Raw genomic sequence first — 12,131 nt, 5'->3', positions numbered from 1 at the left:
GCTGAGCCTGCGCGTCCGGAGCCTGTGCTCCGCAACGGGAGAGGCCACAACAGAGGGAGGCCCGCATACCACACACACAAAAAAAAACAGCTTACAGCTTTTATTTCTGGTGGGAGTGGGGGTGGGGAAGGCATACAGAATTTTTTTTCAACGTACGAAGAATAATGCCTGTCCATAATCCTTTTTCCACAATTCCAAGATCTGAAAAGCTTTGAAAATTCAGAGGGTTTTTTTTTTCAGAACTAATTTGCCAAAACCTACCCTGATCTGAACTCATTTGGTAACAAAACCTGAACGAATGATGTGAGGCTGCTTATGATCATTACTTTTCCCTTTTGGTGTGACTAGTCGCATACGTTTTGCTACAGAAGCATGAATGGGTTTGACTATGGGGTGTTGACCCAGACCCTGCTGGGTATATCTTGAAATCTATAGTATACTTGATTACCTTTCCTAAATCCCAAAATCTGAATTCCACATCCGGCCCCGAGTGTTTTAGAAAAGGATCGTGGGCCTCTGCAATAAACATCTATGTTCATACCACAAGAACTGAAAATTTTAACATTTCTCAGTTTCTTTAAAAGCATTGTGTGGATTTTTTTCTCCTCCCCCAGCCCCCTGTTCTGCTTACCCAAAATAATAAAGATTGATATGGGAAAGGAAGGACGGAGGATGGGGCCCCCAGGGTGATGACAGGTGAGAGCCACTGATAGACAGATGAACTCCTAGTGAAGATCCAGGCTGTTTGAGCCACCCCGTCCTTGGGGTTCTTCCTTATCTACTAAATCCTGGTGAGTAAAGTGGTAGCCACAAGCTCACAGCATCAGCTCTTAGACCCTCCACCCCTTGGCGTCTGCTCAGGGGACTCCTCCCCATCGCCCAGCAGATAGAACAAGTGCAGGCCGGCCTTTTTTTTAGGTCCAGGAAACACTCTGAAGATCAAGACAGAGATGGCCCTTGCTCGAGTCGAGGTTACATACTCTGGGTCCCTGCCTTAACAGATAATTCTTCCCTAATAAATATAACAATTTTTCCTATGGATTAGGGATCTCAATCCCTAATCTATGCTTAAAAGTTTTAGCTGAGGGCCCTCTCTGTCCTCATCTAAGGCAATTTATTGATATAAACATGTGTTAGATGTGTATCCTAACTAATAACAGCAGCTAGTTCTCACAGTATTCCCACCTCATTCCTAAACCAGGGACAGAGATTCAAGTGTGTGGCTGGTGAGGGCAGGGAGGCATAGCCGAGGGGCTCTGTCATGCTGAGGATGGTTTTGAAAATCCCTTCTCACCACACTCGATGGACCGTTGGCACAGCCTTTGCTCCCGCGGTCTGTGGCCCTTCTGTTTGCTTCATCTGCTCGTGCTTGCTCAGATATGTGATCTGTGGTTGTTTATGTTACTGTCCCTTAATTCTCAGCAAAGCCCCTTGTCACTCACCTGTTGTGCGGTCGTAAAGGTGTGCACTGGCAGGAGGCCACAGCATCTTGTCTCTACCACCTACATTGTGCCCTGGGATGGTGTCTGTTCTGTTTGTCTCTAGGAATCTTATTTTGTCTCACTATTGACCTTAAACCATAGTTTCTTCTCTCCTGATTTCCTCCACCCTCCTCCTCCCACGAAAAGCTCTTCGTGTTTGTTTTTCCTGCCCGCAGTCACCAAAGGCTTTGTGTACAGTTCCTTCCTGAAGCCCTACAATGCACGCCGCAGCCACTCGGACACCTCCGTGGGCAGCCACTCCTCCACCGAGTCTGAGCACGGCAGCTCCTCCCCCAGGCTCCCCCGGCGGCAGAATAGCGGCGGCACCTTGACCTTCGATCCCAGCAGTGTGGCCGTGTCCTTTAGCTCAGGGCCTTCCCAGAAACAGCCTCCAGACACATCTTCACTGACAGAATTTGACCAAGGAACTCTCAGCGCATCCTTGAACTCAGAGAGCAGCCCTTCCAGATGCCCCTCAGACCCAGACTCCCCCTCCCAGCACGGGCCCTGGGACTCGGTAGACACTGCCAGAGACCTTCACCAGCCGGCTCCCACTCTGAGGAGCTCCCGAAACCCCAGGCATGCAGAAATGGCTGGTTACTCCGTGCCAGGGCGAAGCGGGCAGGGTAGAGACCTCGTAAAAGGATGTGCAAGAACAGCCCTGTCTCTGGATGACAGAAACGGACAGCTGGGAAACAGTGAGGCGGAAGGCAACCAGGTGAGTGCGGCCCGGGTACTGTGGTTACTGTGCCTGAGCAGATGCAGGTGATGCCCTCCCAGGAGTGGGCAAGTCAGAGGCCTACCCAGGGCCTGGGGGTGACCTGGAGATGGGCTCGCAAACAAATCCTTAAAGCATTTGTGGAAACTCACTGCTGTAAGAGTGGGCAGCTCCACCCCTTCTGGGCCCTTCCCTGGCTGACTTCACAGGCTGTTGTGTCTTGGGGCATTTACAAGGTTTTACCATGAAGCTTTTCCCACTCTTCCAGTGTGCTGATTTTTCCATTGTATAAATTCTGCTGTTTAACTCGTCTACTTAGTTTTTTATTCAAATAACTATATGTTTATTTCTAGAATTCAGAAATAAAAGTCTGGCTCTGTTTCAGTTTTTCCTGTTCTTTTCATGATGGCCTGCTCTTGTCTTTGTATCTTAAACATTTTAAACCTACATATTTTAAAGCCACTTTCACATCCACAGCTGAGGAATCCCTGGCCACCTGCCTCTTGCCTTTGCTCACTTGCAGCAGTGAGTCTCTGTGTGTGTCTTAGCTTTGTCTGTGAGCTCTCTGTGGTTCTGTTACAAACCACAGCCCAGGACGCACATCCCAGCTCTGGACCCACCAGCAGGCAGTTTTTCTAGACGTGATAAGGGAGGAAATGGCCCTTTCTTAGATTCTGACTCTGTGCAAGGAGCTCACTTCTAGCCTCATAAGCGCCAGTTCCTGAGCAGGTCCTAAACCCCAGCCTTCAGGTGTGTATTCATCCCTGTGCCCCGTGGGCCTCATGACTTCTCCTTCTGATCACTGAATACCACCCTTGCTTTGCATGATAGCTTTGTTATGGGCACCTAGAGAGCATCCTTTCTTACTTTGAGGTTAGTTGTGTTTTGGGGTTTTTTTTTTAAGTTTTTTAAATTCAGAATTTCTGTGTTAGGGGTATGGAAGGGCATCCTCATATCTCATCCATCTTCCATGCTGACTGAAGCTTCTTTCACTCTTTAAGGCAACTCTGAGAGAGTAAAAATATGTGAATTTTGGTTTTCTTTAAATCTGCCCTGTTCATTAGGGTAGCCACAAGCTGTATGTAGCTATTTAAATTTAAGTTAGGTAAAATTAAACAAAATTTAAAATTAAGTTCTTTCATTTCACTAGGCATATTTCAAGTGCTCAATGGCCATGTGGCTAAGGGCTGCCATATTGCATGGTGCAGATACAGATGGTCCCCATCACCACAGGAAGTTCTGTTGGGCAGCTTTGCTCTAAGCTGTTTCCCATTTCCTAACTCACTTTCTCTTCCTCACACAGGTCTATTTTGCTGTCTATACCTTCAAGGCACGGAACCCAAATGAGCTGAGTGTGTCAGCCAATCAGAGGCTCAAGATCCTGGAGTTTAAAGATGTTACAGGAAATACAGAATGGTGGTTAGCCGAAGTTAATGGGAAGAAAGGCTATGTTCCATCCAATTATATCTGCAAAACTGAGTACACCTGAACCTGTTCTGCCTCCCATTCAACCTTGCTGCCTTTGCTTCCTTCTGCTGAAGGGTCCTGGTGTCCACTGAGAGGGCGCCTGCTCTTGAGACACTGGCCCTGCCTGCATGGCTTAACCATGGCACAGTGGGGCACAAGATAAGTCTTGCTCTCTTTGATTGGGTTGTCAACCTTGATGCTTGCTAGAATTTCTAGAATTTGAAATGGACCCTGGGGCTTGCAAGTGATTCAGTGACTGTGAGAAGAGAGGCCAATCCTGGGGTCAGCTTTTGGAAACGAGAAATTTCCAGTCCGAAGACCAGTATCCAATATATGCTGAAAGCTGTGCTATAGCATTAGAAGAAGTTGGCATTGGTTGTGCCATACTGAGTTTGGGGTGGCGCCATGATCAACTGACCGGAAACCGACTTGGATGAAAAGAATTCTCTGGGAGCCCTTTCAGGCTGCGCCTCTGCATGTGGCAAGGAGTTTGTCGACCTTGTACCAAATCTGGTGTTTTAAAACCTCAGTGTCTGGCACACATTCACACACACACCCCTTATTTCTAAAAGTCCCTAAAACGCTATCACCTGTAATCTTTTTCTTATTCATTTCACTGCACTTCCAGATTGCTTGGGCAAGATTCAGCTACTTTCTTTCTCCTTTTAAAAAATGTTTAGGGTCTTTCTTTTCCTTGAACCTTCATCTGAAAGGTTCTCTTCCCGTTAGGTGCTGTCCTCCACTCCTTGCTGACAGTCATCTCTACTTTATGTGGTCTGTGTGTGATAATGTCTCCTGGCCTCTCTCCTGAAGCTCAATATCTGATAGGCTTTCCTAGGAGAACAGGATCAGAGCTCCCGCCATTTCATTAGAGGGATTCATTCTGCGATGGGCTGAAGCCAGTCCAGCCTGCTGGGAGACTGGATGCCTCTCCCCTTCATCCAAGCACACTGCTGTCCACAGATGCAGAAAACAACGCGTGTGTCTTATTTGAATTCGGATAAGCAGTCCCAGAAGTAGCTTATCCTAGACTTGGAAATAAGCATTTTCTGTTTCATCAGCCCCCGTGCTTCAGAGACCGTGGTCTAAGCCAAACAGAATCTAAAGTGCCTGATTGTGCCTCCCTCCACCTCAGGAAGATATTTACTAATCCTAACACTAAGACTCTCTCCCTGAAGTTTCTATTTGAGCAGGGCTCTGATTCTTAAGGTCTGCCCCAGATGGAAAGCCTACCTTGGAACAGGAAACTGTGAATTTTGTCTTTTAAGAAAGGGAATTAAGAACAGCCTTACAGCCCTTGCTCCTCCAAATGCACCTTTGCCTTAAAGTTATGATGAATTGGGAGACACCTGTGAACTCCTTGGCCCCCCTGAGTCTGCTGGTTGGTCAGAAGGAAGCAACGCAAGAGTCTCTTGTGAATAGTGTTTATATCTAGAGATGTTTATATTTAAGTAGTTATTTTATAAATAAAAGCATTTCTAAGGGCCATGAGTATGTTTTCTTGATTTCCCTCCATGTTTAGCCTGAACCTTCTCACGTTTCTGGGGGTAGCTTCTTGACAATTCAGTGATGCTCAGATCCCAAGAGATGGGAGAGACTAACTGAAGAAACTCAGGTCAAAAATTCATTTTGTCGGGACTTCCCAGGTGGCGCAGTGGTTAAGAATCCGCCTGCCAATGCAGAGAACACGGGTTCGAGCCCTGGTCCAGGAGATCCCACATGCAGCGGAACAATTAAGCCTGTGCGCCACAACTACTGAGCCTGCGCTCTAGAGCCCGCAAGCCACAACTACTGAGCACGTGTGCCACAACTACTGAAGCCTGCACACCTAGAGCCTGTGCTCTGCAACGAGAAGCCACCACAATGAGAAGCCCGCACACCGCAACGAACAGTAGCCCCCGCTCGCCGCAACTAGAGAGAGCCTGCGTACAGCAATGAAGACGCAGCCAGAGATAGATAAATAAAATAATTATTTTTTAAAAAATTCATTTTGTCAAATATAATTTCAGCAGAATCACTCTATACTCAAAATATGTCTATGCTGCAGGCCTCTTCATTAAGCCATTTCCTATGATAAAATCCTAGCAAAACAGAAAAGCTGGGATCTTGAAGAGGTAAGTATTTCCCAGCCATGACAGATGTGGAAACTGATGCACTAGTGATGAACTAACAAGTCCACACAGCAGCTCAAGCCAGATAGGGGGTGGGAGGGGGAGAAGTAGCAGGAGCACTAGCGGAGGTGGCACTGAGGACAGTGGGTGACAGAAGTATCACCTGATACTGTTAAGGAATAGGAAACGTAGGTGAATAGACAGACTCCGTGGGAAAGAAACTTACAGGCCAGTGAGGCCAACTCTTTCATTTTATGAGGTAGGAAGATGGGGTCCAGTGACATTGTGACTTGCCCAAGTCTTACATCAATTTTTGATGGATCCTGAATTTAAACTTATGCCTCAGGCTGAGCCTTTCCACCTTGTTCTGGAGCCAGACTGACTTCAGACACTTAAGAGCTTTGTGACCTTGGCAACTTACCTAACCTGTGCTTCAGCTTCCTCATCTAAAGTAGAGAAAATACTACCGTCCGCCTTACAGGGTTGTGGTACGGATGGAATGAGTTAATACATGGAGAGTGCTAGAACGCTGGCACATAGTGAACAATAAACTGGAGAGCCCCGAGGTCCAAGTCAAGGAATTTAGATTTCATGAGAAACTCCTTATTACCTAGGTGGATTCCTTGTTGTAGGAAAGCTAAATGATAGCAGGATGATTTGGAGGGAGGACAGATAGAAGGCCGGAAAAATCTAAGAAAAAGTTAACTAATGGGGCTTAAGATTGCTGGAGAATGGAAAAAAGCAGCAACATCCTATAAAGAATATGAAATTGAAGAAATGATGAATCCCTAACAAAGAGGAGATCATTGGGATGGTAGCAAGTTTATGAAAAGATGAGTATTGTAAACACTAGATGTCTGCTAGGTCTTTTTCTTTATTTTTATTTTATTATTTTTTATTAAAGTATAGTTAATTTACAATGTTTCAGGTTATACAGAAAAGTGATTCAGTTATACATATACTTTTTCAGATTCTTTTCCATTATAGGTTATTACAAGAGATTGACTCTAGTTCCCTGTGCTATACAGTAGGTCCCTGTTTATTTTATATATAGTGATGTGTATTTGTTAATTCCAAATTCCCAATTTATCCCTCCTCCATTTTCCCCTTTGGTATACCATAAGTTGTTTTCTATGTCTTTTGAGTCTGTTTTGTAAATAAGTTCATTTGTATCATTTTTTTCGACTCCACACGTGATATCATACAATATTTGTCTTTGACTTCACTTAGTATGATAATCTCTAGTTGCATCCATGTTGCTGCAAATGGCATTATTTCATTCTTTTTATTATGGCTGAGTATTCCATTGTATATATGTACCACATCTTTATCCATTCATCTGTTGATGGACACTTAGGTTGCTTCCATGTCTTGGCTATTGTAAATAGTGCAGCTGTGAACATTGGGGTGCCTGTATCTTTTCTAATTAGAGTTTTTGTCTTTTCCAGATATGTGCCCAGGAGTGTGATTGCTGGATCATATGGTAGCTTTATTTTTAGTTTTTTTAAGGGACTCTCCATACTATTCTCCACAGTGGTTGCTAGGTGCTTTTTTTTTTTTTTTAATATTTGCTTATTTAGGCTGCGCCAGGTCTTAGCTGCGGCACATGGGATCTTTGTTGTGACATGTTTAGTTGTGGCATGTGGGCTCTTAGTTGCGGCACGTGGACTCCTTAGTTGCAGCATGCAGACTCGTTCGTTGCGGCATGCATGTGGGATCTAGTTCCCCGATCAGGGATCGAACCCAGGCCCCCTGCATTGGTAGCATGGAGTCTTACCCACTGGACCACCATGGAAGTCCCTAGGTGATTTTTTAAGTGTGGTCTTCAGACCAGCAGCATTACCATCCATATACCCTGGGAGCTCGCTGGACATGCAGGCCCCACCCCAGGCCTACTGCATCAAGTTACCAGGTGATTTGTGTGCATGTTAAATTTGAGAAGCATCTGTGTAGGCAGTTATTTTTAGTAGAACTTTCTACTGTTGGAAAAGTAGGAATTACAAAAACCAAGGAAGGAAAGGGTGTCAGATGTTTCCCGCACAACAGAAGGAAATGTTGAAGAAAATTTCCAAATCCGGTTTGCCTGCTTACTTCCTGTCATGAATTTGCTCCCTTTCCTGCCTGGAAGCAGCTCTTCAGTTATGCTTTCTCCCAAGTGTCCTCGGAGAACAGGGAGCGGTGGTGGGAATCTATCGTCATCTGAAACGTGTAGATTTCTGACCTCCCTCTCAAGATTGTTGTGAGAACAAATAAGATGATTCTGCAAATTTTTGTGAACTGTGAGTTCTAGAAATACATGGTTTTAGTAAAGATTGAATTTTGTGTCAGCCTTTTAATTAGTTGTGAAGCTGGAACTGTGTGCATTTTGTTTCGGGGTCAGGAGTACAAACAGGCGCTAGAAGAACACACTGAGCTCTGAATTGTGTTTCATTTGCAGAACCTTAGGCCTGAGGCCCGAGAAACCTTGAGCATCATATACTTAATTCTATATCCTCTCTCTGGTCGCTACACACAACTCAGGATTTTAAAGTCTCCCATCTATTAGTACATCATATTGATGAAGTCTGTACTGTTTCACCTGGGCTGGGTGTGGCAGACATTCAATGCCACAGAGCAGGGACGATCATCTCCAATCTCCAGTTTGCGCTGCTTTGTTTCATCCAGCCCGCTGTGATTGTTAGTGAAGATTAATAGTAGTGTTTTGTGAGTATCAATAAGGGAGTTTTGTACAACTCCCAAATTGCAGGCTTTGCCAGCTGCATAGGAATATCGATCTATTCCTTAGTGCCACTCAGAGGTGACCCTGAAGGAGCAGGTAGTGCTTTCCCAGAGGTAAGTTATGATATGGTGGTAGGAGCGAGCAATGTGTTCATTCGGGAACATTTATCGGTAGCAGGCAGGTGCGTGGGACTCAGCAGCAGACCGTGGGGGTCTGCAGACCCAGCAGGACCATGTCACAAGGCACTGCCTATGCACCACCCGCCTGGGTGTCCCCTGGGACTTCAAGAGGAGTCAAGCTCTAATCCTTCACCGTGGCAGCCCTTCCCCAGCTCCAGGATCTGAGTCCAGGGAAGCTGAGGGTGAAAGATTACTGATCTTTCATGGCCGCCTCCTGTCCGCCTCCTGTCGTCAGAATCACTGTGACTAATTTGAACAAAGGACCTTCCTGCAGCCTCTCAGGTGAGATCAAAAGATTGCCTCCAAATAGGATTAAGCTGAATAAGATCTTTGCAGTTTGATAGAAGGGGTGATAGCCATGAGCACTGAGACCATTTCTAGCTGGGCTTTAAAGATAACATAATCCTCTACAAATTCACACTGCAGTGGGATTCAGCGAAGATCAATGAATTACTAAACTGACTTCAGTTGGAGAATACTGGCAATTTTAATCAGAGCTGCTTGGGCTTATGGTATTATATTAGTTTCCTATTGCTGCTTTAACAAATTACTGCTAATTTAGTAGCCTAAAACAACAGAAATTTATTGTCTTACGGTTCTGGAGGTCAGAAGTTTGAAATCAGTCTTACTGGGCTAAAGTCAAGGTTGGTAGGGCTGGTTATTTACAGAGACTTCAGGGGAGAATCTGTCTCCTTGCCTTTTCCAACTTCTAGAAGCTGCCTATGTTTCTTGGCTTGTGTTCCCTTCCTCCATCTTCAAAGCCAGCAGCATAGCATCTTCAGATGTCTCTGTTTCTGTCATCACATCATCTTCATTTTAACTCTGACCCTCCTGACTCTTATTAAGGATCCTTGTAATTACACTGGGCCCACTTTGGATAATCTCCCATCTCAGTATCCTTAATCACATCTGCGAAGTCCCTTTTGCCATGTAAAGTAAATCCTCAGGGTTTTGAGGATTCAGACATGGACATCTTTGGGGACCATTATTCTATCTACTGCAGGTATGGAGCCACATGACATTTTTGAGGCAAATTGTCTTTCTGAGAATGGAAACATGATCCAGTCCAGACTACACTGTTGATTCTGGAGCAGGAATTGGCAAACCTTTTCCATAAAGGCCAGATAATAAATACCTTAGGCCAGCGGTCCCCAACCTTTTTGGCACCAGGGACTGGTTTCATGGAAGACAGTTTTTCCATGGATGGGGCGGGGATAGTTCAGGCAGTAACGCGAGCGATTGAGAGTGGCAGTTGAAGCTTTGCAAGCTTGCCCGCTGCTCACCTCTCCTGGGCGGTCTGGCTCCTGACAGGCCGAGGACTGGTATGGGTCCACGGCCTGGGGGTTAGGGACCCCTGCTTTAGGCTTTTCAGGCCATACAGTCTGTCACAACTCAACTCTGCCATTGTGACACGAAAGCAGGTATAGATAATACAGAAACAAGTGAGCATGGTTGTGTTTCAAAAAAACTTTATTTATAAAAACATCAGGCCAGGTTTTGTTTTGTTTTTTTTCAGATTTTGCTCTTATGCCATAACCCTAACTCTATGTCCCGCTAAAACAAAAGGGTTCTGTGCCACCATTAACATTGAAGCCACGTATGCAGAAAAATTAGACGCTTTGATGAAGGAAAATGAAAAGCTAGCCAAAGTGGAATTGTTTTACAGATTTGAACTAATAAATGTATCAGTCTAGCAGGTATTTATGGAACTATGAGAGATCTTTATGATGCCAGAATGTAAACCCTGACAAACCGGATCACAGTTTACCTGCAAACTAACAGAGGAGCCAGCAGGCAGGGATGTTAGCACCAAGTACCAGGGGAGATATCTGTGCTCAGAGATACAACCAGAGGACAACTCGACAGTCTTTTTTTTTTTTAATTTTTCTTTTCTTTTTGAATTTTATTTTTTTATACAGCAGGTTCTTATTAGTTATCTATTTTATACATATTAGTGTATATATGTCAATCCCAGTCTCCCAATTCATCACACCACTACCCACCCTCTACTTCCCCCCTTGGTGTCCATATGTTTGTTCTCTACAGCTGTGTCTCTCTGCCTTGCAAACCGGTTCATCTGTACCATTTTTCTAGATTCCACATACATGTGTTAATATATGATATTTGTTTTTCTCTTTCTGACTTCACTATCACAGTCTCTAGGTCCATTCTCGTCTCTACAAATGACCCAATTTCGTTCCTTTTTATGGCCGAGTAATATTCCATTGTACATATGTACCACATCTTCTTTATCCATTCATCTTTCAATGGGCATTTAGGTTGCTTCCATGACCTGGCTATTGTAAATAGTGCTGCAATGAACATTGGGGTGCATGTATCTTTTTGAATTATGGTTTTCTCTGGGTATCTGCCCAGTAGTGGGATTGCTGGGTCATATGGTAATTCTATTTTTAGTTTTTTAAGGAACCTCCATACTATTCTCCATAGTGGCTCTTACCAATTTACATTCCCACGAACAGTGCAAGAGGGTTCCCTTTTCTCCACACCCTCTCCAGCATTTGTTGTTTGTAGATTTTCTGATGATGCCCATTCTAACTGGTGTGAGGTGATACCTCATTGTAGTTTTGATTTGCATTTCTCTAATAATTAGTGATGTTGAGAAGCTTTTCACGTGCCTCTTGGCCATCTGTATGTCTTATTTGGAGACATGTCTATTTAGGTCTGCCCATTTTTGGATTGGGTTGTTTGTTTTTTTTAATATTGAGCTGCATGAGCTGTTTATATATTTTGGAGATTAATCCTTTGTTGATTTGTTTGCAAATATTTTCTCCCATTCTGAGGGTTGGTTTTTCGTGTTGTTTATAGTTTCCTTTGCTGTGCAAAAGCTTTTAAGTTTCATTAGGTCCCCTTTGTTTATTTTTGTTTCTATTTCCATTACTCTAGGAGGTGGATCGAAAAAGATCTTGATGTGATTTATGTCAAAGAGTGTTCTTCCTATGTTTTCCTCTAAGAGTTTTATAGTGTCCAGTCTTAACATTTCGGTCTTTAAACCATTTTGAGTTTATTTTTGTGTATGGTGTTAGGGAGTGTTCTAATTTCATTCTTTTACATGTAGCTGTCCAGTTTTCCCAGCACCACTTATTGAAGAGGCTGTCTTCTCTCCATTGTATATTCTTGCCTCCTTTATCAAAAATAAGGTCACCATATGTGCATCAGTTTATCTCTGGGCTTTCTATCCTGTTCCATTGATCTATATTTCTATTTTTCTGCCAGTACCATATTGTCTTGATTACTGTAGCTTTGTAGTATAGTCTGAAGTAAGAGAGTCTGATTCCTCCAGCTCCGTTTTTTTTCCCTCAAGATTGCTTGGCTAGCATAGCACAGGGAGACCAGCTCGGAGCTTTGTGACCACCTAGAGGGGTGGGATAGGGAAGGTGGGAGGGAGACGCAAGAGGGAGGGGATATGGGGATATATGTATACATATAGCTGATTCA

The 12,131-nt window shown here is 44.2% G+C and overlaps 1 protein-coding gene across 11 annotated transcripts in view; it reads left to right on the top strand.

Moving 5' to 3' along the window:
- Positions 1 to 12,131, top strand: part of DNMBP (dynamin binding protein) — a 148,145-nt gene that overhangs the window by 105,813 nt on the left and 30,201 nt on the right. For 6 of the 11 annotated variants that reach the window (XM_028482037.2, XM_028482040.2, XM_055080805.1 and 3 more), the window contains exons 16-17: positions 1,658 to 2,199; positions 3,503 to 5,692. The exons of 2 other annotated variants lie outside the window; for them this stretch is intronic. In XM_028482037.2, the coding sequence (XP_028337838.1) occupies positions 1,658 to 2,199; positions 3,503 to 3,688 (728 nt within the window). In that variant the 3' untranslated portion in view covers positions 3,689 to 5,692. Of the gene's footprint in view, positions 1 to 1,628; positions 2,200 to 3,502; positions 5,693 to 7,225; positions 8,289 to 12,131 lie in introns of those variants that run through there. 3 more of the 11 variants (XM_028482046.2, XM_028482045.2, XM_028482044.2) reach the window with 3 other exon arrangements.

This window comes from Physeter macrocephalus, chromosome 20 (genome assembly GCF_002837175.3).
Source record: "Physeter macrocephalus isolate SW-GA chromosome 20, ASM283717v5, whole genome shotgun sequence".
NCBI lineage: Eukaryota > Metazoa > Chordata > Mammalia > Artiodactyla > Physeteridae > Physeter > Physeter macrocephalus.
Note: the sequence above shows the minus strand (reverse complement) of the source record. Positions and strands in the feature narration are given on the sequence as shown.